At 55.2% G+C, this 25,319-nt stretch overlaps 2 protein-coding genes and 1 long non-coding RNA gene across 13 annotated transcripts in view; all 3 read right to left on the minus strand.

The window, feature by feature from the left end:
* Window positions 1-418: 418 nt before the first annotated feature.
* On the minus strand, window positions 419-10,511 carry QTRT1 (queuine tRNA-ribosyltransferase catalytic subunit 1). The gene is made up of 10 exons (XM_014741909.3): window positions 9,840-10,511; window positions 9,532-9,600; window positions 9,299-9,437; window positions 3,903-3,981; window positions 3,692-3,807; window positions 1,428-1,566; window positions 1,109-1,184; window positions 885-994; window positions 713-800; window positions 419-630 (listed from the first exon to the last, which is right to left on the minus strand). Exons 1-10 carry the CDS (start codon window positions 10,080-10,082, stop codon window positions 478-480), a joined length of 1,212 nt encoding a protein of 403 aa, XP_014597395.2. The 5' UTR covers window positions 10,083-10,511; the 3' UTR covers window positions 419-477.
* A 316-nt stretch (window positions 10,512-10,827) lies between these two features.
* LOC138925160 (uncharacterized) lies at window positions 10,828-15,038 on the minus strand. Of its 2 annotated transcripts, XR_011440992.1 has the most exons (5): window positions 14,069-15,035; window positions 13,732-13,908; window positions 13,122-13,274; window positions 11,514-11,622; window positions 10,828-10,959 (listed from the first exon to the last, which is right to left on the minus strand). It is a non-coding gene; the product is annotated as an uncharacterized lncRNA (long non-coding RNA). The 2 variants fall into 2 exon arrangements; XR_011440991.1 differs by lacking the exons at window positions 10,828-10,959; window positions 11,514-11,622 and having other exon boundaries at window positions 12,884-13,274; window positions 14,069-15,038.
* Window positions 15,039-16,686: 1,648 nt separating this feature from the next.
* ILF3 (interleukin enhancer binding factor 3) overlaps window positions 16,687-25,319 on the minus strand; it is a 29,056-nt gene continuing 20,423 nt past the window's right edge. For 6 of the 10 annotated variants that reach the window (XM_070274108.1, XM_070274106.1, XM_023645415.2 and 3 more), the window contains 4 exons: window positions 25,237-25,290; window positions 21,677-22,039; window positions 20,814-20,942; window positions 16,687-20,319 (listed from right to left, as the gene is read on the minus strand). In XM_070274108.1, coding sequence (XP_070130209.1) covers window positions 20,183-20,319; window positions 20,814-20,942; window positions 21,677-22,039; window positions 25,237-25,290 — 683 coding nt within the window. In that variant the 3' untranslated portion in view covers window positions 16,687-20,182. Of the gene's footprint in view, window positions 20,320-20,813; window positions 20,943-21,676; window positions 22,040-23,407; window positions 24,804-25,236; window positions 25,291-25,319 lie in introns of those variants that run through there. The other 4 variants (XM_070274110.1, XM_070274109.1, XM_023645418.2 and 1 more) reach the window with 1 other exon arrangement.

Genomic DNA, 25,319 nt, shown 5'->3' on the forward strand with positions numbered 1-25,319 from the left:
TTGGGCAAGTGACTTCCCCTCTCTGGGCCTGCTTCCTCACCCGTAAAAAGGAGAAGGACAAGGGGGTCAGCCTGGTGGCACAGTGGTTAAGTTCGCACGCTCTGCAAGCTAACAGATGTTAGCTCGGGGCCAATCTTCCTCACCAAAAAAAAAAAAGGGGGGGGGAGGAAGACAACAGTGCCCACCCCCATGGTGGCTGGGGGGGCTTGAGCCACAGGAACAATGCAGGTCCCACTCTGGGGTACTTCCTACATGGTGACATGCATGCTGGGCTGTGCCAGGTGATTTCCAGATACCAGCTGCTGCTATAGTTACTTGTCATTATCAACCAGAGGGGGAAATATCAGCCTCAGTGACACTCAGACCAGGAAGGGGACCAAGACAGGCCACCTCCCCAAGAAGGCACAGACACACTAAGTTATAATAAAAAACGCGAATCCTTCAATATCTTCCATCCCCTCCCTCCCTCAAGCCGGGTCACGCCAGCGTGATGCCCACAGAGGCCAGGGCTTCCGTGGCCCAGGTGGGACAGAGGGTGGGGTCACCGTACATGGTGCCCATGAACTGCCGCACGAAGTCGGGGAAGCGCTTCTCCACGATGCTGGCGCGCACGGCGCTCATCAGCTGCAGCTGCAGGGCGGGAAAGGTGTCAGCGTCGCCGCAGGCGCCCGGCCCGCCACCCCCCGCCGTGCCCGCCCGGCCACCCGCCCACCTGGTAGGCGATGTTGTGGACAGTGAGGTGGTGCAGGGCGGCGGTGTTGTCGCTGTGGAGCAGCGCGTGCAGGAAGGCCCGGCTGTGCCTGGGGACAGGAAAGGGGCTCAGCATTACAAGGGTCCTGCCCCCTCCGCGCCCTCCCCCGACCCCCAGTCCCCATCCTCCCTACGTCTGGCAGGTGGGACAGGCACACTCGGGGTCTATGGGGCGGAAGTCCTTCTCATACTGCTTCTTCTTCAGCTGCAGGTTCCCTGTGGGGACCAGCGCGGAGCCGAAGCGCTGCGGGGGAGGGGGGCGGGGAAGGCGGGTCAACGGGGTCTTGGCCCCCCCAGGCCCCCCCCCATCTTGGCACCTAGGCCCCCGCCCCTGTCTGCCCCCTGCCCAGGGCCTCACCGCCGTCCGCGTGGGGAAGACGCAGTCGAACATGTCGCATCCAAGAGCCACGCAGACCACCAGATCGGTGGCATAGCTGGGGGTGGGGCCGTGGGGGGAGGGGAGCAGAGTACCTCAAGCCCTCATTGCACACCCAGCGCCCACCCCCAGACTCCCCCACCCCCTCGGAACCGCCCTCAGGGGGAGGACCTGTCCTCTGTCCCCTCCCAGGCAGGCCTCCATCCTTCCCCTCCCCCAAGCCCGGGGTGGGGGTTTGGGGGTAGGGGTGCCCAGGAATCCGCTCCCCAGGGTGGCGCTGTCTCCCCTCTCCCCCACATACCCGACCCCCATCAGGTAGCGGGGCTTGTCCCTTGGCAGCCTCGCTGTGCTCAGCGCCACCATCCTCCAGAATTGGTTCTTGCTCTCACCCCCGCTCAGGCCCCCAATGGCGAAGCCAGGCACGTCCCTCTTGGTCATCTCTGCGGGTACAAGGCAAGGTGAGGGGGACCAGGCAAAAGGCACGGTGTCCTCCCCCTTGCCCAGGGCAGACCCTGCCCACCCAGTCCTCCCCAAGTCCCTCAGGAGGAGAGAATAGGACTGTTTGTGTCAGTGAGTGAGTGTGTGTGTGTGTCGGGGGGGCTGCCACCCAATGAAGTGCATTCCTGGGTGATCCGGATTTTAGAAATGGGCCACAAGGGGCCAGCCTGGTGGCCCAGCGGTTAAGTGCGCACGTTCTGCTTCTCGGCGGCCTGGGGTTTGCTGGCGCGGATCCCGGGTGCGGACATGGCACCACTTGGCAAGCCATGCTGTGGCAGGCATCCCACATATAAAGCAGAGAAAGATGGGCACGGATGTTAGCTCAGGGCCAGTCTTCCTCAGCGAAAAGAGGAGGATTGGCAGCAGATGTTAGCTGAGGGCTAATCTTCCTCTAAAAAAATAAAATAAAAAATAAAAATAAATTTAAAAAAAAAAACAAGAAATGGGCCATCACGCTCAAGTTGCAGAGAAGGGACGGCAGTTTTCATCTAGCCTGAGGCCACATATGCCAGAGGCTGGATTCAAACCCGGGTCTGGCCTCAAAGCCCAAGCTTGTCCCTGGCCCAGGGGCCCAGTTCAACCCAGTGGAGGCCCCAGCACCCAGCAGGCAGGCCTGGTCTGGGGCCGGCTTTTTTTGTTTTGTTTTCTGGTGAGCAAGACTGTCCTGAGCTAGCATCTGTGCCCACCTTCCTCTATTCGGGCCAGGTGTTGAAGCCTGAGTGCGCAGCAGAATCAGCTGGTTCAAATGCAGCTTCCCAGGTCCCCCTCGCCCCCCAGGGCCACCCGGTGGTTCGCAGCACTGTGAGAAGCGCCGTGGGGGCAGCGAGGGGCACTCGTCACACCACAGGTGGCTGAGCAGTGAATTTAACGGGGCTCGATGGGGTGGTTGTTTTTTTTTAAATGAAAGAAAACAGAAAATACCAGAAAGCAAAAAGTCTGTCGCGTATAAGGGTGATGTTTCACGGAACCTTGGTTTCTGCTGTCATCTATGTCCATGCGGACGGAGCAGCACGTGAAATGAATCTCTGACTGTGGGACTCCGTTAAAAAGACTTTCTGGACTGGGGAGCTGGGTGGGGGGCGGAGTACAAGGACAGTCATCCCAACGGCACACAAGGTGCCAGCTGCAGGCGGGAGGACGCTTTGAAGAGTTTCCCAATTATTCCTCCCTTTGACCCCATGACACTGGGAGAATGTTCCCATTTTACAGAGGGAGAAAGTGAGGCTCAGAGAGGCCAAGCCACTAGCCCAAGGAAGCACAGCCATGTGGGAGCAGATCAGAGGTTTGGATCCAGCCCGACAGACTCCAGAATCCAGAGTCTTGCCCATGACACCTCACTTTCTTTGAGCCCCATCTCTGCCCCCACCTCGTCTCCACGGCCACAGCCCTGGTTCAGGCCTCACTGTCACCCTTCTGCTGGGCAACTAACTCCTCCAGTCTCCTGCTTCCGGTCCTCCTGGGATGGTCCTGTGATGCTCCTTGGTTCCTGTCACTCTCCCACTCAATAGCGCTCCATGGCTCCCCAGCACCTCGATGTGGGGTCCCAGGGCCCCCGCTGTCAGCACAATGTTCCGGGCCCAACCCCTCGCTCCTGACCCTGCGTGTCTTACTCCCCGGGGAGAGAAGAGGACCATGAATCGGTTAATGCCGTAAGTTCTAGAGCCCAAGGCCTGGTTCAAATCCCACGTCTGCAACATCCAAGCTGTGTGGCTTGGGGTAAGTGGCTGAACAGCTCTGGGCCTCAGTTTCCCCTTCCGTAACCTTGGGAACCTCATAGTTCCCACCTTACAGGATGGTGATGAAAAGCCAAGGGGTCGACCCGTGCCGGGCATTTGTCACGGAGCCTGGGGGACACCTGAGAACAGAGAGCTACTGGAATTACTGATATTCTGCACTCTCTACTCCATTCTGCCTCCAGGCCTTTGCTTCGGCCGCTGCTCCTGCCTGGACGGCCCTTTCGCCCATTAACAACCACTGTGTGAGTGCCAGCCCATGCCAGGCCCAGGTGGGGCCCTCTGCGACGGAGGAGCCCCGCTCCACGGGGGCTCGGGGGGCACATGGCTCTACCTTCGAGGCAGGTGGTGCGGAGATGCGCGTCCAGCCCACCCTGGATGATGGCAAAGAGGTTCTGCTGGTCCGGCCGCCGATGGGCCGCGATGCACCGGTCCAGCCAGCGGATCGACCTGTAGGAAGGCCTCAGTCACGAGCCCTAGTGGCCTGGCGAGGGCTGGGGGGACACGGCTCCAGGAGCAGGACCCCTCCCCTGACACGCACACACCTGAACATGGCCTCCTCCACGCGCGGCCCCGTCACCGTGCTGCTGACCACATCGTCCAGCTGCATGATGATGTCCGAGCCTGGAGGGGGCGGGTGACATAGGAGCTCTGTCACTGGGAAAGGCCCCCTCCTAATGGGGACAGGCTGGACCCCAGAAGTCCGTCACCGGGTCCTGCAGTCTCCCACGCAGCCCCCAATCTGGCAGCCAGTGGGAGCTTTTCCAAACGCACATCCGATCTTGCCTCCCTCCAGCTGAAAAGCTGCCTGGGATACAGACTAAAACCCCACTCCATGGGGCTGGCCAGGTGGCGCAGCGGTTAAGTGCACACGTTCCGCTGCTTGGCAACCCAGAGTTCGCTGGTTCGGATCCCGGGTGCGGACATGGCACTGCTTGGCACACCATCCTGTGGCAGGCATCCCATGTATAAAGCAGAGGAAGATGGGCACGGATGTTAGCCCAGGGCCAGTCTTCCTCAGCAAAAAGAGGAGGATTGGCGGCACATGTTAGCTCAGGGCTAATCTTCCTCGGGGAAAAAAAAAAAAAATGATGTGTGTACCAAGTGCTTCATCGCACTGTAGCAGCCAAAGCACAGTGGGAGCCTGAGCATCTGGCAACAGGGGTCTGGTTAAATAAACACAGTCCAGCCCTTCACGGAAGGTTCCTTTCCCATATTTCCAAAATCCGGGAACTTCTCAAATTCAAAGGCTTTTTCTTATGCCTATGGCACACTCATTTGGCAGGAAAACCCAAGCCAGTTCTGATCTTTTTTTAAAATTGGATTTAGTATGAAGATTCATAAGTGTTCATGCGATAAAAGTGAAGTGTAGGCCATATGATCCAGCAACCCACTTGTGGGTGTACACCCACAAGAATTGAAAGCAGGGTCTCAAAGAGGTATTTGCACACCCATGTTCATAGCAGCGTGATTCACAAGAGCCAAAAGGTAGAAGCAACCCACGTGTCCTATGGCAGATAAGTAAAATGTGATATGGACATACAGTGGAATATTACTCAGCCATAAAAAGGAACAAAGTTCTGGCATATGCTACAACATGGATGAACCTTGAGAACATTATGCTCAGAGAAATAAGCCAGACACAGAACGACAAATACTGCACATTTCCACGTATTCGAGGCCCCCAGAGGAGTCAAATTCAGAGTAGGACGGTGGGGCCAGGGGCTGGGGGACGGGGGGAGGGAGTTAGTGTTTCATGGGGACAGAGTTTCTGTTTGGGAAGATGAGAAAGTTCTGGAGACGGATGGTGGGGATGGTTGCACAACAATGCGAATGTCACAGAGCTGGACACTTAAAAATGGTTAAGATGGGGGCCGCCCCCATGGCGTAGTGGTTAAAGTTCCATGCACTCTGCTTTGGCAGCCTGGGTTCGCAGGTTCAGATCCCGGGCACAGACCTACTCCACTCGTCAGCCATGCTGTGGATGTTACCCATATACAAAACAGAGGAAGATAGGCACAGATGGTAGCTCAGGGCAAATCTTCCTCACCCAAAAAAAGAAAAAAGTTAAGATAATAAATTTTATGTTATGTGCATTTTACCACAATCTTTTTTTTTTTGCAAGTTTTTTTTTTCCTGAGGAAGATTAGCCCTGTGCTAACATCTGCTGCCAATCCTCCTCTTTTTGCTGAGGAAGACTGGCTCTGAGCTAACATCCATGCCCATCTTCCTCTACTTTATATGTGGGACGCCTAGCACAGCATGGTGTGCCAAGCGGTGCCATGTCTGCACCCGGGATCCAAACCGACGAACCCCAGGCCGCTGAGAAGCGGAACATGCACACTTACCCGCTGCGCCACTGGGTCAGCCCTACCACAGTCTTTAAAAATGTGAAAAAATGGGGGCCGGCCCCATGGCCGAGTGGTTAAGTTTGCGCGCTCCGCTGCAGGCGGCCCAGTGTTTCGTCGGTTCAAATCCTGGGCGCAGACATGGCACTACTCATCAAACCACGCTGAGGCAGCGTCCCACATGCCACAACTAGAAGGACCCACAACGAAGAATATACAACTATGTACCGGGGGGCTTTGGGGAGAAAAAGGAAAAAATAAAATCTTTAAAAAAAAAAAATGTGGAAAAACAAAAGTGAAGTGTGAGATCACAGGGTGTTGCCCCAGACCCCACTGGGGTGCTGTGTAACAAATGGTATGTCTTCCTAAAATAGGAAAATTCTGAATTCTGACCCCACGAATTTCAGATTAGGGACTGTGGACTTATATGCTATATGTCAGAAAAGCTGAAGGAACTATTGCGAAGATGTATCATTATGGGAAAAAAGCACAGTGTACCACGCTAGCCAAAGATAGGGCAATCTGAGAATCAATAAGGATTTTAAGGGCCCAGCCTGGTGGCATAGTGGTTAAGTTTGTGTACCCCGCTTTGGCAGCCTGGGGTTTGTGGATTTGGATCCTGGGCGTGGACCTACAGACAGCTCATCAAGCCATGCTGTGGTAGGCGTCCCACATAAAACAGAGGAAGATGGGCATAGATGTTAGCTCAGGGCCAGTCTTCCTCAGCAAAAAAAATAAATTAATCAAAAAAATAAGGATTTTAAGTGCAATGGGACACATCAAATATGTTTAAACCCATGAGTCACGGTGATTCTAAAAAACTAAACACTAGCTTGTCACTGCTCGACGATGCTATGTAATCAACCCATGAAAACTGGTAAAAAAAAAAAAAAAGGAAAAGAATGAATCCCACTTTTCCTATATGAACAGAACTACTTGTTCTCCCAGGAGTAGGTGAGGGATGTTTTGCTTAACAGAAGTAATCTGGCTAAGAAATGAAAAGACAGGGGCTGGCCCAGTGCACAGTGGTTAAGTTCATGTGCTCTGCTTTGGTGGCCCCGGGGTTTGCCAGTTCGAATCCCGGGTGCAGACCTACACACCACTCATCAGCCATGCTGTGGCAGCATCTCACATACAAAATAGGGAAGAATGGGGACAGATGTTAGCTGAGGGCCAATCTTCCTCAAGTAAAAAGAAGATTGGCAACAGATGTTAGCTCAGGGCCACTCTTCCTCACCAAAAAAAAAAAAAAAGAAAGAAAGAAAGAATGACACAGTTAGAACATCATCATTTTGCAACTCCTGATCCTGGTCTGAGGCAAGCAGCAGGATGGCTCAACAGGAAAGACAGATACTAGGCGCCCGATGGAAATACACACTGTGGCGACATCTCGCCAAAAGGAACAAGAACTTGAATCTGGCTTCAAACCTCTAGATCCAAGTTCCAACCTACAGGAAAGCTGGAGGGCGGGGAAAACTGTTACACGACACATGGGGTGCGACCAGCAAAAGTCAGGCTCTGTGAACCACCACAGGGCAAAGGAACCATCTTCCTCAAGAAGCAAATTGCCTCCCCGCCTAACAGGGGGTGGGGGGAGAAACTATATATTTAATGTATATAATATATATTAAAAGAGACTTCAAAGAGCTTTCAAATAATTGCAGTATCTGCACATTATTTGGATCCTGAAACAGATGGTAAAGAAATTCTGACATCCATGAAACAACTGGAACTTTGAACACTGGCCAGGTGTTTGATGATGTTAATGAATTATTGTTAATTGTTTTTGGGTGAAATGATGGTATTGTGGTTATCTTTTATTTTTTTACTTTTATTATTATTTTTTTTTTGGAGGAAGATTAGCCCTGAGCCAACTGCTGCCAGTCCTCCTCTTTTTGCTGAGGAAGACTGGCCCTGAGCTAACATCCATGCCCATCTTCTTCTACTTTATATGTGGGACGCCTACCACAGCATGGCTTGCCAAGCGGTGCCAGGTCCACACCCAGGATCCAAACCGGCAAACCCCAGGCCACCAAAGCAGAATGTGCACACTGAACTGCTGCACCACTGGGCCGGCCCCATGTGGTTATGTTTTAAAAAACCAACTCCTGGGGCTGCCCTACGGCTGAGTGGTTAAAGTTCCGTGCGCTCTCCTTCAGCAGCCCAGGTTCGCAGGTTTGGATCCCAGGTGTGGACCTACACCACTCGTTGGCCATGCTGTGGCAGCATCCTACATACAAAGTGGAGGAAGACTGGCACAGATGTTAGCTCAGGGCCAATCTTCCTCACCAAAAAAAGAAAGAAAGAAAGAAAGAAAGAAAGAAAGAAAAAATTTAAAAGTAGAATATTGTGACCAACTATATGCCCCGAACATTGAAATAAAGTTCAAGGAATGATCAAATTCCTTCAAAACTCCAACTTTCCAAATCAGACACAAGATGAAACACAAAGTCTGAATAGCCCTATCAACATGTTAAATAAATTGAATTCGTCATCAAAAATCTTCCCACAACAAAACCACAGGCCAAGGGCTTTTACTGGAGAATTCTACAAAACATTTAAAGACGAAATGACACCAACCTCAGACAAATTCTATCGGAAAATAACACTGGAGAAGAAAGTGGTCTGAGACACTGATGAGGCATGATGGCCGTGACCTGGTGGTGGGTGATGCAGGGTGACAGGTCACTGGGGTTGGATCCATCCTGGTATATACTTGAAATTTTCCATCATTAAAAAAAGTGCAAGTACAGAAGAATGTGCCATAAATAACACACTCTCCGAATGGGAAAAATCAGAATAGATTTGAACTTGCTTGGATTTGCATAAGCTCTGGGAGGATATAGAAGAAACCAGATACACTGGTAACTTATGAGGGTGGAGGAGATAGATAAAGGATGAGCGTGGGAAGGGCATGGTTTGCAGTCCACTTTTTTTTTTTGGTGAGGAAGATTGTTGCTGAGCTAACATCTGTGAGCATCTTCCTCTATTTATATGTGGGATGCGGCCACAGCATGGCTTGATAAGCGCTGTGTAGGTCCGTGCCCAGGATTGGAACTGGCGAACCGGGCCACCGAAGCAGAGGGCACAAACTTAACCACTCAGCCACCCTGCCGGTCCCTTTTTCCCCTTTGTAATTGTGACATTTTCACCGACGCCTGTCTCCCTCATAGCCTGGAAGTCCCGCGGATGGCGCACACCAGCATGGAGCCCAGAGCTGCAGCGGAGGCCACAGAATAAACGCTGGGGCAGGGCTGACCTGTGTTTCCAGAGCCCTTTACCAGACTGAGAAAACCTTCATTGTCACCATCGAAGCTGCCCCATCGCCCTTGTCGCCTCCATTATTTCAACATGTTTGCTCAGTTACGAGGCTATTTAAGAGAAATAACAGTAATAACAATACTAATAAAAGCTCCGACATGCCAGGCGCCTTGCGAAGAGATTTACCGACGCGACATCATTATCCGTGTGGACTATCCGCCGACGCTCAGCGAGGAGCAGTGACTTGCCCAAAGCCACGCAGCACAGGGGAGCGGGCCCTCCTCCCCTCCGCGCCGGGGGCAGGGGCAGGGGCGGCTCCCGCATGCGCTCACCCAGCGCGTTCTGGATCTCCACGGACCTCTCGGGGCTCAGAAGGGTCTCCTCGCCGTCGTAGGGGGAGCGGAAGCGGACGCCCTCCTCGGTCACCTCGGACAGGGACACCAGGGACACCATCTGGAAGCCGCCGCTGTCCTGGGGGGAACCCCCCGCGGGGCTGTCAGCGGGGTGGGGGAGGATCTCCACCTCCGAGAAGTGCCCTCGGACCCCGGCCCCGACCCCACCTCACCGTCAGCAGATTGTGGGGCCAGTTCATGAAGCCGTGGAGACCGTGGGCTTTCTGGATCAGCTCGGGGCCCTGGGTTCGGGGAAGAAAGGGTCAGGTTACGGTTGAATGCGACCCTGGGGCTCATGTTAGGGGACAGGGCTGAACAGCTTCGCTCCCCGCCGTTCCCTCACGCCCAGCGCAAGGCCTGGGCCACCGGGTATGCTCAGTACGCGTTTGTTGACTGACTTTGGGAGGCAGGCCCGGGCCCAGGGGCTGCCCCAGGGCCCCGCACCCTCCGCCGCCGCCCCGCCAGGGCAGAGCCCACCCACCGGCCTCAGACCCAGATGGTAGGTGTTGCCCAGGCAGATGCGGCAGCCCAGCGCATCCAGCTGCTCGGCCGTGATGCCTTTCATGGTGGCCTGCGTGCCCACTGGCATGAACACCGGAGTGGCCACCGGCCCGTGCGGCAGCCGCAGCTCGCCCGCCCGGGCCCTGGAGCGGCTGCATTCGGCCACCAGCCGCATGATCCGCGGGGCCGACTCCATGGAAGAGGGGCTGGCCGCCGCCGCCATCTTGGCTGCCGGAACCACGTGGGCAGTGAAGCACCCTGGGCGGCGCCATATTGGCTCCGGTCACGTGACGCGCGCCGCGGGCAGAAGCTCCGGGAGAGCGTCCGAGGGACCATGGCAACGGACGGCGGCGCGCTCGTCCCCGTGGGGCGTCCCGCACGCTCCCACCGCCTGCGCGCTCCCGCGAAAAATCAACAGGGTCGTGGGTTCGAGTCTCACGCCTGCCACTTCTCGTTCTGCCATCAAAGCCTCTCGAAGCCATCATTTGCTCGTCCATAAAATGGGGCGAATAATAGTATTTGGGCACAAGGATGTTATGAAGATTGAATGAGAAAGACTGACGCAGAGATCTTCCCTCGGCGCCTGGCACAGCCGTTTGGCTTGTTCATTGCTTTGTCCCAAGAGCTTAGAACAGGACCTAGGACCAAGTACCTGCTAAATAAACATTAGTTTATTTCATGAAAGAAGGAATCCCAGATTGACAGAAGGGGAGACTGAGGCCCAGAACCTGGCCACATTTCTTCGTTCATTCATTCAACGTACACCTACATGTACATCCCCATTAGTGCCGGCCTCCATGGCGCACCGGGATGAGAGAGGCTGACACACGGATTTATTGAGCGCTAGTTGTGTTCCACGGAATAATAATATAAAATATTATATATTATAATAGTATGTAACATACAATAATAATCGTTAATATTGGAAATGGAGCTGATATCTGTCCTGGCCAGCAGAGGGCGATATTGCCCAAGAATCCTTCCTTTCAGGACCACTGGCCTCAACTGGGCTGATGTGAGCAAGAGTCTGACCTTCTGTGATCCTTGGGCTGATGATGCCAACTTCTCAGGATGGTGAAGAGTCCTCATTGAGGCGGCGTCTGGAAAACATCCACGCAGGAGGCCCACCTCAGGGCCTTTGCACTTGCGGTTACCTTTCTCTACAACACGCTTCCTTTCTGATTTCCCCACGGCTGGCTCATATTTTCACCGTCGGTTGCTCCTGACTCCCCCAATCTTAGGAATGCTCCACCTCCCATCATTCTATATCACATCGCCTGGAACTAATATTACTTTTTTACAAACCTCTACACATTCTCAATTTTTATTCTCAGCAGAGTCCACTCTCGTTGAACTCCCAAATCCTCTACAGAAGCCTCCTTGACATTCCCACTGGGTGTCTACAGGCAGCCAAACCCTACATGTCCAAGCAGAGCTCCTGAGTGTCCCCCCACCTCCCCAAGCTTGCCTGTCCCCCTCCACCTTCCCCTTCTCAACAGTTAGCAGCTCCATCCTTCCAGGAGCTCAGACCAGAAACCTCGGGATGGTCCTTGAGCTCTGGCGGCTCGTCTCTCCCTCCCTAGATCTGATTTCTCAGCAAACCCTGGCTGCCCTGCTTTCAAAATTCATCCCGAATTGACCACTTCACACCCACCTCCAGAGCTCTCACCCTGGTCCAGAAACTGGCATCTCGTGCCTGGATTATTGCAGGAGCCTCTTCAGTTGTCCCCTGGCTTCTGTCCTTTACACCCTACACTATATACCTGTAGGCATTTTAAAAGAAACGCTTTCAGCATTTCACCCCATGTATGCTGTCTGCTGTATGTTTTTTGAAGATGCACCATATCAATAAAGCAAGGTGCTTTCAATTCCTAGTTTGCTCAGAGATTTTTAACACAAATCGATGTTTATTGTGCACTTTTTCTGCACCTATAGACATAAGTATCTAATTTGTCTCAGTTAATTAAAAATGCCAAATCACATAAATTTATCTTCTAATTTATTATATAAATTTGATTTCCATCCCTGGGATAAACCCAGCGTGGTCATAGTATCTCTCTCTCTCTCTTTTTTTTTTTTTTTTTTGGCTGAGGAAGATTCGGCCTGAGCTAACATCTGTGCCAGTCTTCCTCTATTTTGTATGTGGGACTTCGCCACAACATGGCCACTGATGAGTGGTGTAGGTCCATGTGGGGGAACCCAACCTGGGCCACCCAAGAAGAGTGGCCCAAACTTAACCACTAGGCCATGGGGCTGACCTCCCATAGTATCTTTTTACATATTGTAGCATTTTTTATTGATATTGTATTTAGAATTTTTGCATCTCTGTTAGAAATTATATTGGTCTATAATCTTCCTTTCTCAAACTGTCTTTGCCTAAGTCCAGCGTTCAAATAATGCTCACCTCATAAAGTAAATTGAGGAGTGTTTCTACTTTCAGGGAGAAATTGTGCAAGATTGGAATGGAATGATCTGTTTCCAGAGTATTTTATTGACCTCACTTATAAACCCACCTGGCTATGTTGTTTTCCTTGTAGGAATATTTTTAACTACTGATTTAAGTTCTGCAATGATTATAAAGGACTATTCAGGTTTCTGTTTCTTCTCAAGTCAATTCAGGTAAGTAGCATTTTTCTGAGAATTTATTCATTTTGGCTAAGTTGTCAAACTTATTGATCTACAGTTGCTCCTAATATCCTTTTTATTATTTTATTTGTTTTAGTATTTTATTCCCCTCTTTGTGGATCTCAATGCAGAGGCTTGAGTTATTCTAGTCCTTGACTGATGGCAGTCAAGATGATTATGATCTCAGGAAGCCCTCTCCTTCCTTCCTTCTGTTTAATCCCCACTCCCCCATCTCCACAGCCTAGGGGCTTATGTATATCTTTTTGACATTAAAATAACTACTCTAGCTTCCTTAGGTTACAGAAACCCTTAAATATTTTTGCATACCCCATGACTTTGAAATTTTCCACCTCGTTTAAGCTGTGTCTTTAAAAAGCAAGAAGGAGGTAGATTTTGGACTTTTTCACCATTCCAATAATCTGTGCCTTTTTATTAACAAGTTTAGTCCATTTACATTTATAATACCTACTGATATATTTGGATCTGTTTCCATCTTTTTACAGGCTATTTGTGTAGTTCTTTGATTTCTTCGTGCAAACAGAAGCAAATACAAAGCAAAATATTCCTATTTATCCATTTTTACACAAAAGGAGGCTTGCTGGTTACCCTGGTGGGACACACTTTGCATTTTACCTACACTTCAGAGACCATCTCATGTCAGTACGAAGTGTCCTTGTTCTTTTTAACGGTTGCCTCGTTTCCCAAAGTATAAGTGGAGCATCATTTGCTTACAAGGTCTCCTCTTGATTCCGCTTGAGTTGTGTGTAATCTTTTGCTTCTATGAATAAGGCTGCAAAGAAGCATCTTGTATTTAAATCATTTCACATGGTATAAGGATATCTTTATAGTTAAACTATATCTAAGTATATCTTTAGGGAAACTTTCCAGCAGCTGACTGGGTCCAAGAGTATAATACTGTAAGATCTTAAAGATTTTATTTTTCCTTTTTCTCCTCAAAGCCCCCCAATACATAGTTGTATATTTTCAGTTGTGGGTCCTTCTAGCTGTGGCATGTGGGACGCCGCCTCAGCATGGCTTGATGAGTGGTGCCATGTCCGCGCCCAGGATATGAACCAGCAAAACTCTGGGCCGCTGAAGCAGAGCATGCAAACTTAACCACTCGGCCAAGGGGCCGGCCACGATACTGTAAGACCTTACCAAATGCCCTCTACAGGGCTGTGACATTTGCATCAGCACCAGCAATTAGTGTCCAGAACGTGCCCCTGGAAGGGGGAAGCGGTACATACCTGTTTCCCCACAGCCTCTCCAACGCAATGTCGCCTGCCCACCTGACAGGAGAACTGCAGGAACTCCGTGCCAGTTTTAATGTGCATTTCTCTTGTTCCCAGTGAGGTCTGGCATCTATTCTTCACTCCCACCTTCTTGCAACATTGTGTTCCTATAGCTTTTCTGGCCTCGTTCTCCTGATTTAAAAAATTTTTCAGGTGCCAGTGTGTGCCAGGTGTCTGTCTGGTCAGCCCTCCACTGTCATTGCCTCATTTGACTCGCACAGTACAAAGAGGCGGGTACGATTGGTATCCCCACTTTGTGGATGAAGAAACTAAGGCAGAGATATTTACTGACCTGCTCATGGTCACATGGCTAGTAGTCAAGGGAACAGGAACTGAAACCTAGTGCTGTCCAAGTGCTGTGAAGCCAGCCTCCTATACACTTTCTTTCCCGAAGGAGAAGGCAGTATTAGGGATTACAGCACAGAGCAGGGGTGAAAAGGTTATAGCCAGAGGAACCTGGGACAGGGATTCAGGCTCTGCCACTCAGAAGGCAGGTGACCTTGGTCAGATGAGGGCCATTCTGAGTCTCAGTTTCTTCATCTTTAAATTGGGGCAGAGGGTCATTATGAAGGGACACTGGGCCTGGCACACAGTAAGTGCCCAAATACACACACACATACACATGCAATAAACATTACGGAGTGCCCGCTCTGTGTCAGGGTCTGTCCTCACTGCTGGCAACACAGCGGTGAACAAGCAGACAGAAATCCATGCTCTGGAGGGGTCAACAAGAAAAACTGGGAAAACTTGTGTCAGGTGGTGATGAGTGCTGGGGAATAAAGAGGGCGGGGGAGGAGAGGAGGAGTTGGGAGGTGACTGTTTTAAGCAGCCACGATGAGATCTGAGAGAGCATTTCAGGCAGTGGGAGGAGGAGAGCAAAGGCCCCGAGGTGGGAATCCGCTTGGACGGTTTGCGGTGCGGCCGGGAGGTCAGGGTGGCTGGAGCGAGGGAGGCGGGGAGAGGCAGATGAGGGTGGAGGGTCCTGCAGGGGCTCTGGTTTCGGAGGCCTTTGGCTTTCGCCTCAGCTAGATGGAAGGGCGGAGGCCTCTTAGGGGAGCGTGGAGTGAAGCGAGCTCTTTCTATCACCAAGAGGTCAAGTGGGGGCTGGCGGTGGAGTGCAGCCGAGGTTCAGTGGCGTCTGTTTCGGGGCTCTGGTGCCGCTCAGCAGGGAGGGCTGGGGGCGCCATGAGGCCTTCCCTTGAGGAGGCGCTGGTTCAGCACAATGGACAGCGCCACTCCTGTTGCCTGGAGACCAGGGAAGCGGCCGCCCCGGGGGCGGAGCCTGAGACGTAGTCCAGTAACGGGCGGCACGCTGTGCGCACCCTGTGGGCCGAGCCAGCGGAAGCGTCCAATTAGAAGCGCTTGCTACGCCACAGTGACGCGGCGGGGCGGCCGGGGGCGGAGCCTGCGAAGCGCGCCTATGCGCAGCGCAGCCCCACTGGGAGTGGGCGGGCGGCTCGCAGCCCGCGGGCCCAGCGGCGGCCACGCGACGGTTTGCAGAGGCGGGTTTCCGCGCCCCTCAGCTGGAGGCCCGCGCTCACCCAGGTACGTGACCCAAATGCGGGGTTCTCAGTAAATCCCCCAACCTCTCCTTGCTGGGATCGCTGCAGCTGCCTAGGGGAGCCCCCAAACCAGGGAGTGGGCCTTAGGGAGTGGGTACCGAGGTCCTGGGACCCAGAGGGCAGCAGTGGGATTTCTAGAACCTCGGTGGGAGAGCTGGGGGCTTCCAACACCTCTGCCATTGAAAAGAGGGGTCCTTGAAGCCCTGGGGTCGGGCGGTTGTCCCAGGAGCCTGGAGGATGTTTTCTCTGGTTTATCGAACCCGCGGTAAGGGCTCTCCTGTGCTACTCTCATCCCCCACAGTCCGAGTGCCAAGAGGCTGAGCCTAGGAGCCAGCTTTTCTTTATTTTTATTTTTTGTAAGGAAGATTATCGCTGAGCTAATGCCTCTGCCCATCTTCCTCTAGTTTGCATGTGGGTCGCCACCACAGCGTGGCCTGAGGAATGGTGTGTAGGTCCACACCTGGGATCTGAACTGGGGGACCTGGGCCGCAGAGTCGGAGTGCATGACCTTAACCACCATGCCACTGAGCCAGCCCCAGGAGCCAGTGTCTTGGGAGACACTGGGAAGGCCATAGGCCCAGGACTTGCAGCCTTGGGGGAATGATCTCTGGGGCTACTCCCTGGACATTTGCTTGTCTGCCCCAGACAGAGGGCAGGGCCATGAGGCGCCCCTGTCCGTCCTGTGTGCTGAGGCAGTGCAATGCTCCTCTCTGGCCCATCTGCTGTCTGGGACACGCGGTGTTTACCTGTCTTGGGGCTGGGAGCTGTTCCCTCACCAAGGCCAGTGGACCATGCCACCTAAATCACTCTGAACCTCAGCTCAGATGTTCCCACCCGCAGCCCCTCTGCTGGTCTCCCAGCCTCCATTCTCCCCTCTCCTGCACATGTTCTCTGTCCAAAGACCAAGTGGACTGTTCTGAAGCACGACCCCGCCAGGTTCTCACAATCCTGCCCCCTGCCCTCCGGAGGAAGGTTACAACCCCTCTGCTGGGCAGCAAGGCCCTCACTGGCTGGCCCCCACTGATGTCCGGCCACACTTCTCCCATGCTGCAACCAAAATACTTCACGCACTGACTTCAGCTCCTTGAAGTCCATTCCCACCCCAGAAGGAATTCTGCCAGCACTGTTCCCTCTGCATGGCACACCCTTCACTCACCCTCCTCACCCACTCCTGGGTCCAACTCCTCCCTCTCGTCTCACCTGACTCCCTGGCCCCCTGGGACCGGCCCCTCTTGGTGCCTGAAACCCCCTGAGGGCAGGGACCAGGCTCGCTGCCGTATTCTCCCAGTGCCCCATGCACGACTGAGACATAAACACCCAATAAATACATGTGGAGTGAACGAAACAATGAACACATGAAGTTTCCATTTATTCTGGGATGGGTTAGAATGAGCATCCGGGCCAAGAAGGCTGGTTGCCTTCTTGCCCCAAATCGTGTCCAGAGGTCTAGGACGGGCCTGCAAAAGGAGCAGCCTAGGTGACCAGGCCTGAGTCCTTCGGGGCGGGGCAGGCCGTGCCAACTACACAACGGTCAGCGGTGAAAGGGAGAGTGAAAGTCCCCCTGCCCAGGTGGAGGGTAGTCGCACAGCCGGCTGGTGACTTCCAGGTCAGACTGGACCCCAGCGACACTGCTAACCCTAGAGGAATCCTGGATCTGTACCCCTCTTTACTGCTCTGAGGTGCCCTTTGGTCCTAGGTCACCAATCCCCAATACTGCCCCCTGGAATCAGTCCAAATTCCCTGCAAGGCCATGCCCCTCCCTCTGACGTCACCTCAGCCCACCATGCGCATATCCAGCTGTCCTCCCAAGTCAAGAAGACTTTCTCCCCTCCAAAGGGATCCTGAGCCCTCTGGGTGGAGTGTCCAGTCCCAGGTCACTGACCCCCAGGGCCTATCCCCAAGTACCCTGTCCTGATCAGCTTGCTCAGTAAGTGTGTGGGCCGCTGGTCCTTCCTGCTGACACTCCTGGTGATCTCTGCTGGCGACAAAGTCACAGGACACCATCCTCCATCAGCACATGGGCCACGGCATCTCTGCTGTTCATCACAGGCCTGGCCCAGGAAGGCCTCGCTCAGCCATGAATGGGTGACATGCCAGCACCCAGGCCCTCTCCAGGCTCGAGGTGTCTGCCACATCTTCCTGAACACAGCGTCCTGGGTGGCAGGTCCTGAGGGCTGGGATACTGCTGCTGGCCAGCTGAACCACATGTCCACCAGCACCAGGGAGGTCCCCAAGCACAGTGAGAAGCCCGGAAACCTGCGCTCATAAACTGTCACCTCGAGACAGGGACCCACCATACTGCCGGCTCTGCGCCGTCCAGACCCAACCACGAGGAGCCTGCCTGTGGCTGACCAACTCCCAGGGCGGTGCCAACTGGGAGTAAAACCCTCACCCAGCCCTGCAGTGGGCCGAACACTGTCCCCCCAAAAAGGCGTGTCCCAGTGCTAACGCTGACACCTGTGAACGGGACACCGTTTGGAAGCAGGGTCTTCGCAGATGTGATTACAGATCTCGGGACGAGCTCCTCTTGGACCGGGCGGGCTCTAAATCCAGTGACTGGTGTTTTCAGAAAAAAGAAGAAGATCTGAGACGCAGAGACTCCCAGAGAGGCCGTGAGCAGATGGAGGCAGATCTGGAGAGGTGCTGCCACAAGTGAGGTGTGCCCGGAGCCGCCAGACGCTGGCAGGCAGGAAGGATGCTGCTCCCTGGACGCCGCTCTGTGGCCTTGGCCGCGGCCATCTCTCAGATCAACACCAGTCATCCTGGCCCAGGGAGCGACTCCAGCATCCACTCAGAGACAGGCCACGTGGGGCCCTGCCCTCCCTCACGACAGGGACTCCCAAGGCCCGGCTCCCTGAGCACTTGTCTCCACATCCGGAAGGCCGGGGACAGCGTCTCCACTGTCTTCTCCAAGATTCCATCCCTCATGGTGGGTCTGCCTGCGGAAGTCCGAGTGTGGAGGTTGCTGCCTGGGAAACTGATGGTGAGGAAACGAGCTTTCAAAACATAGTAGAGAGTGAAGGCATTTGGCAGGTGGGCCAGGGCATCGTCCTCGTGGGTTTCTGAGGGCTGCAGGTCCATCCACAGCCTGGATCCTCTCATCTCAAGCACAAGATCCCAAGGATCTCAAGTGGGTCTTTGTCCTGGCCCCCGGACATGTCCGGGAGAGGAGACAGGTCATGGCCACTGCCCATCCAGGTCAGGGCAGGGCTGCGTCCCTCAGGTCTCTCTTGTCTGTCTCCTCTGGGGCACACCGAAGGGAGGGACCCCAGGGCAATGCAGGCTGAGCCAAGCGTTCGCACCGTGTCACCTCTCAGCTGAGCCCCACACGGCCTCTCTCCCTGGGCTGGACTGGGTGGTATCTGGGGCCTCCTCTGCTCCAGCAGCAAGCCAGTCTTGAACGCTCTCTTTTATGGCGCAGAACACCTTTTGCCTCTCCAAGAGAGCAAATCCTCGTCCTCTGAAGGCACACTGGATTTTCTGCATCAGCCGTGTGATTCTGAGTCAGTGGTTCCCACCTCTCCCAAAGGCCGTGGTGAACCAGGCCCAGGAGGCCAGCGGGCGGCCAGAGGACGGAGAAGCACCGAACAGGGAGGCCCTGTGAAGGTGCCGCCCTCCACCCGGGCTGGGCCAAGCCGATAGGGGCTGCCGGGGAGGGCCCTCCGCCTCCGCCCCGCTGACTGAAGCGTAGACGTGGGCAGCATCCTGGCCTCTGCCCGCTAGATGACAAACATCTCCCGAACGCCGCCCAGTTGTCCAGGATGGAGAAGCACTGCTCCAGGGAAGCCCACCGGAACCGGGCAGGGCCGAGCAGAGCCCCAGCTGCACGCCGCAAGCCCCGGTGGGTGCCCAGGAGGAGGGCTGGCACGCCGGTCCAGCATCAATGGTTCTGCAGCCGGGCTCTCCCAGATCCGGGGCTTCAGCCAGACGCAACTGGCCATTTTCAAGTTAGGTGACAGGTACCAAACCCACGACGACATTTTACTCCATGGTGATGTGAAACTGCACTGAAAACTACCCCAGGATTCAGGGAGCAGCAAGCCAGGCACGCTGAACAGTGCGAGCCCCCCGGTGCAGCAGCGTGGGCCGCCGGGAGCCGCTGCGCTGACCCGGGGAGCCCACTGGGTACCACGGCCCTAAGACCCCAGGACCGGGTGCTGGCCTGGCCAACCTCGGAGGAAAGGCGTCCACAGGCCCGGAGCTGGGCCTGCTCTGGTGACCAGGGACCATCCTGCCACCCCACCCTGCTTTCCTGGGCTGGGAACAGAGTGGAGGAACCTGCCTGTCGCACTGCTGGCGGGTCAGACACCCAGGCCTACGACGGGCGCAGAGTTTTGTTTCTCTTTATTCATCTACATTCAGCTGAATTCAGATGTACTGCCTGAATGATCCAGACATACAAAACCCCACTCTTTCCCACTGGTTTTTAAAATAAAATCTTCACTTATAAAACTGAAACACTAAAGCATTAAAATACAGAAAGCTGTTGAACTCACTTCACAAAAGCAGGAAGAGATGACGCATCCCCTCCGGAACTATTTAGAGACAAACCGAGTTAACACTAACACCAAGTGTAAATAGACAGAGGGAGACCGAACTGCGAGAACTCAAAACTACTCAGACAAAGTGGTAATGGCCACTAACAGACCACTGAAGACACACAGTCCCAAACACGGCTAGATACGGGTCACAGGACGGGCCACGGGCGTGGCCAGCTGTACCTCACGACACGGCAACGTGGACGGGGCGGGGCGGAGGGACCGGCTGACATGTTAACTGTGGTGCGTGAAACTGGATCTTCCAACGGGGTGAGTGCAGACGGACAGACGCAGGCGCCCGCGGCTTTATCTGTACTGGTAGCTCATGCTGTGCTCTGCGTTCCTGCCGTAGCCGCCCTGTGAGGACTGGTAGGAGCTGGGGGGGCCGCTGTAGCTCTGGCCGGAGCCAGGGGAGGTGTAGTTGGACTGTGACGAGTAGCCTCCTGGCGGAGAGAGGGCGGGTTAGCAGGGAGGCCTGGCACAGCCAGCACCCGGGCCGAGTCCCGCAACAGCGGCTCAGCTCTACCTGACTCTGCTAAGTGCCTTCCGCGCCATTGGGCCTGGCTGTCACCCACACCCTGTGCAATGGGACCGTGGGAAGACGGGACCTGGGCTGAGGAAGGGTGGGCATCCACCCAGGCACGGAGCACAAGGCTGAGCCCGCGCCTAACTGGAGGCCCCACGCCAGGCTCTGCAGGGCCGACTTCGTGAGCGGTTTCGGGATGTGGGGCTGCAGAAAAGCTGAGGAGGTGGAGGCTGCGTAAGGCTGCGTCCTCGCAGGCTCCTGGGCCCGCCTGCGCCTCCCACTCCTGTTGTCCCACACGTGGAAGACACGTGGCAGCTGCCACTGCAGCTTGCCCCCTACACGGCCTCTGTGCACCCCGCTGGCTCCGAGCTTGGGCCCCCCGTGCCTTGCCGCCTGCCGCCTCAGGCCCACCTTGTTTGCCTTGGTATGACGAGCCGCCCCCAGAACCGCTGCCGTAGCCCCCGTGTGACCCTGGGTTGTAGGATGACCCGCCTGAGCCGTAGCTGTTCCCGCCGCTTCGGCCTCCACTCCCACTGTAGTCTGGGGGAGAGAAGACAGCAAGGTTATGGGGCCCAAGCCAGACGTGGCTGGGGCGGTCCAGGGTCCTGGAGCTGCGGCCCTGGAAGCGGGGGCCCTTGGCCGAGACTCTGGGCCTTTGCAGATCGCCCTATCCTGAATGCTTACATTCAGCATACGTTGATCAACCACCGAGTGCCGGAGCTAGCCAGAGCCCCTGCAAGGTCTCCGTGCCCCGGGCCAACCCAGTGCCCAACTTCTGAAGCCTGTTCCACCCCTGGCATTCCGGCAGTTCAGGAACCCAGCAGCAGCCTCCCCACGTCCCTCCAGCAGCCAGCGCCGCCCCTGCCGACAGCACAGCTGCTGCTGCCTGCAGTCCTGTCATGGAGGGCCAGGCACACCCAGACTCGCCCAGCTGGGCCAAAAGAGCAGCCGCGGCCTGCTGGGTCTGCGCGTGGGGCGAGGGCGGCAGGGCAACACATCTCGCTCTTTTAGGGGCTGGATGCAAGTGTCCAGAGCCCATCCCTGAGGTCCCCTTGCGGCGGCGGCCCCAGGCCCAGACTCAGACTCTACCCTTGGGCCCCAGCCTCAACCCACAGCCTGCGGGGCCTCCACTAGACCTGCCTCAGAAGAAGGCGACAAGAAGGGACAGCAAGGACCTGGGCCAGGGGGACTCTGCCTCCAGGTGTTTCCCACGCCCGCCCTGCAGCCAGCACCGGACTGCTGGGGTGCAGGCGTGGTGCGCCCGGCCGACTCACTGAATTTGCTCTCGTAGCTGTAGTCGGCGCCGCCGCCGCCCCCAGGTGAGCTGTAGGAGTTGGAGTAGGAGTAGCTGCCCTGCCCGTGGCTGTAGCCCTTCTGCTTGCCCTGCGGCGGGCCGTAGTTGCTGTACTGGCTCTGGTTGTAGGGCTGCTGCTGGCCCTGGTGCGACTGGTAGCCCGAGCCATAGGAGGGCTTCTGCTGGCCCCCGTGGGGCTGCTTCTTCCCAGCGTGTTTCGGGGGCACCGGTGAGTTGTAGTTGTCGCCTTGGTAGTAGGAGCCGTAGCCGGAGGAGCCACCACCGCCCCCACCGCCGCCACCACCGGCATTCCCAGAATGCCCTCCGTTGCTGTAGAACTGACCTAGACAGGAAGGCAGCAAGTCAGGCACAGGGTCAGGAGCTGGGGCGAGGAGCAGAGGAATGGCAGCTGTGGGCCCTGAAGGCTGACCCACAAGCCGGCAGCGCGGCCGGGACCAAGGGAGGCGGCGGGAGAGAGGAGCAGGTGCTCTGGTCCTTGGAGCAGCCTGGTTCGGGCGGCCCAGCCTTCAGCTCCACTCACCCATCAGCTGACGACAATGGATCTTTGCCAAGCAGCGGCACCACAGCACGCCGGCAGCAGCGTTTGCAGCGGATGTCAACATGACAATGAGATGGGCTCCGAGCGTGGTAGGACATTCACCACTAGCTGACTGCTACCCAGATGTCCCCAACGGTGACAGGAAAAGCGAAGCCCCAGAGAAGCAGCCAGCCCCCTCCCCCGCTATGCTGGGAAAACGCTCTGCAGCCACAGACCTGGGTGCCCCGAGGAGATGCTCTTTAATGAGGCCCCTAAAACCCATGTCATTCCTGAAGACCAACTGGTCTGAGCTGGTCTCGGAGGAGCCACACGGCCTGGCCGTCTCCCTGGGGTGACTCGTGCAAACGCCCGGCTTAAGGAGTGACTCCACAGCCCCGTGGGAAAAGGAGACTGGCTACGGCTGAGATTAAAACGTCCAGGTGGGGCCTCAGGTGACAGCCTCAGGGGTCCCCCAGGATGGCCATTCCTTGTTCCCAGCACAGTTGCCGGGTGCAGGCGGGACCCAGCAGCAGGACTGACAAGCGTGCAGCGAGGCCGCCACATCCTCATGCCTCGAAGCTGCGAATGTCATGGTACCAGGCCCCCTCCAGGCACTAGGTAAGGGACCCCGAAGACAGGGTGGTCAACACCCGGCCTCCACCAGACATTCAGGCGGACTGACGGGGGTGGGTCAGCTGAGGCGAGGTGAGGCGAGTGCGGGGAGGATGGGCCACAGAACTCCTGGCCTGGAGGAGGCAGGCCCGGGCACACCATGACTGGCTGGCGGGGCAGGTGCCCAGTCGCCCCGGAGACCCAGGGGGAGGGGGAGGACAGAGGACCCTCCCACACAGCCTGTCCTCACGTCCCGTGTTCAGCACCTGGGGTCTCCCGGCTCTTGGGTGCAGTAACCTGGCACTCCCCACGCGCCTTCCACCCGCTGGGGATGTGTGCCCACACTGGCGGCCCTGGGCCCCCCGAGCAGTGATTTGGATAGAAGTGACCCGCCCCATCAGTTTCTCTTCTTCAGGCGGGCGGCCCCCACCCCCCCCACCGCACCGGCCCGTCACGCGCCGTGGAGGCCGTCCCCGCCACCTGCGCTGCCCCGAGGCCCGCCCGGAGCGCCTCCTTGGCCCTCCTCGCCCGTGGGAATGAATGAAGACGCCAAGTCCTGGGGGCTTCTTACTTTAACATGTATTGATTAAAAAAAAATAAAGGGCAGGGGAAGTTTTCAACGTCATTCAGGATAACTATTTCCTGGTAGAAAAAGACATTATTCTCAAACAATAACTTTCTAAAAAAAAAAATACACCATGCAATCAAAGTTTTAAAAAGTTTCACTGAATGTTTCAAACCTCTGGGAACAAATTATGTAGTAACCGTTTGGACCAGTTTTTGCCTGAATAAACGCAAAATCTTGCAAGTCAATGCAGAGACAGGCTCTGCTGCAAAAAAAACTCTGCTGACGAGAGCCCAAACTCTACTCACGTCCGAGGGCTCCCGCCAGGACACGGGAGTCTCAGTCAAGACCAAAACGCCTGCCCAGGCCTCTGCACGCAGGCAGGGGCCACCAGCTCAAGTGTGCACGCTCAGGTGAGAAGGCGCAAGCTTCTAGGCCTTCTGGAATGTGCTGCGGCCGCGCCAGCGACACAGGCCTGCGAGGCCACCTCCTCGCTGGAGAGATGGGCTACACGGCAGGCTTTCTCTGCTTGATTATTTTTAAAGCCCCATTTAAAAACAAAACACAACAACACAACACAACAGCTCTCTAGACTCCCGTGCATCTGTTGCCGTGAGCAGGACTTGCAAAATTCCACGTTCTTGCCCTCAAAGCCTGTCTGCGGCGTGTGCTGGCGATGGAAGCCCAGCTGTGACACCTTTGAGAGGTCACCTCTAGCCGACCCAGCACAGGGTACCGCGTCCCCACACAACACCCACCAGAGCGTTTACAAAAAGGCGGGACAGGTTCACTTCGCACAATGTACAGTTCTCCAAGGTTCCCAACATTTTACATGCTTATAAAAAAAAAAAAGCCGGTTGCTCTGGATTCGGATGTGGTGAAATCGTTTTCGTTACTGTCAAAGGCATCAACCAGATTGGGAATTTGTTAAAAGGTTAAAAATTCATACAAAACCTGCTGTAAATTAAGACAAAGGTAGATTAAAATGCGTCACTGTCTCTTAAATAAAGTAATGCTTTCCATAAAAAGCAAAGGTGGGCTTTTGCCTTGATGCTGACCACGCTGGCGCTAGAATTCTGTGCAACTCTGCACAAAAAGGCATTCTCTGAAAACTGTTTTCCACTTATTGTGAACTTCAATGTGACCAAGTTCAAAGGCAAATCACGATAAAAACTGCCATTGTCTTAAATTCTGCAGGCTAAGAGTTTCAGACAAGCTGCGGTGACAAGCCACGGTTGAGAAACCCAGTGAAGCAGAGGGGCACAGCACGGACACTTTGGGTTTTGGAGTTCGAGAAAATTGGAGTAAAAAGTTGATTTTGTGTGCAATACTTTTAGATGTTCTAGGAGGACCCAAAATCATGATAGCCGTAGCAGTCTGTGAAAAAGTCACCTACAAAAGGGGGAGACAGAGCAGAGAAAACAAATTAGAATCCTTTGGAAAAAGGGCACAGAGGGCCACATTTGAAATTCATGTTTTAGATTTCTCTGCTCCTGTAACCCCCCAGTGAAGGCTCCTTCTCAAGACAAGAGCTGTGCACTGTCCACAAAAGCATTTCACAGCACTGGTGCTTCGCACGGCTTAAAGCAGAGAAATTTAAAATTTTGACTTCTAGGGCACTTTCAAGTCCCACGCGCGTGCGTGCTAACATCTACGGAGGACAGCGCGCTTCTGCAGGACGGGGGGGCTGGAGGACTGACTGACCCCTCGCCGGGAGCAGGCGGCTCAGGGAAGCTGCTGCGGGTGGGCCGCCCTGCCCTAACTCAGGCCCGGGAGCTAAGCTGCAGCTTCTTCCCCAGTCAGACAAGGAGAAACGCACACTTACTGTAGCCGGCGGTCGCCGAGTTGCCTCCATACCCGTAGCTGCCATACCCGGCGCCTGGAAGGGAAGAGACAGGGTTACCGGGG

This window comes from Equus caballus, chromosome 7 (assembly GCF_041296265.1).
Source record: "Equus caballus isolate H_3958 breed thoroughbred chromosome 7, TB-T2T, whole genome shotgun sequence".
Lineage (NCBI taxonomy): Eukaryota > Metazoa > Chordata > Mammalia > Perissodactyla > Equidae > Equus > Equus caballus.

What these genes read in the sequence shown, in the direction of transcription:
- QTRT1 (XM_014741909.3), bottom strand. Translation starts at nt 10,082, where the DNA reads ATGGCGGCGGCGGCCAGCCCCTCTTCCATGGAGTCGGCCCCGCGGATC. An exon ending in GGAGATCCAGAACGCGCTGG is followed by an intron (nt 3,982 to 9,298) that starts GTGAGCGCATGC and finishes CGCCCCCTCCAG; the next exon opens with GCTCGGACATCATCATGCAG. An exon ending in GTGGAGGAGGCCATGTTCAG is followed by an intron (nt 3,808 to 3,902) that starts GTGTGTGCGTGT and finishes GCCTTCCTACAG; the next exon opens with GTCGATCCGCTGGCTGGACC.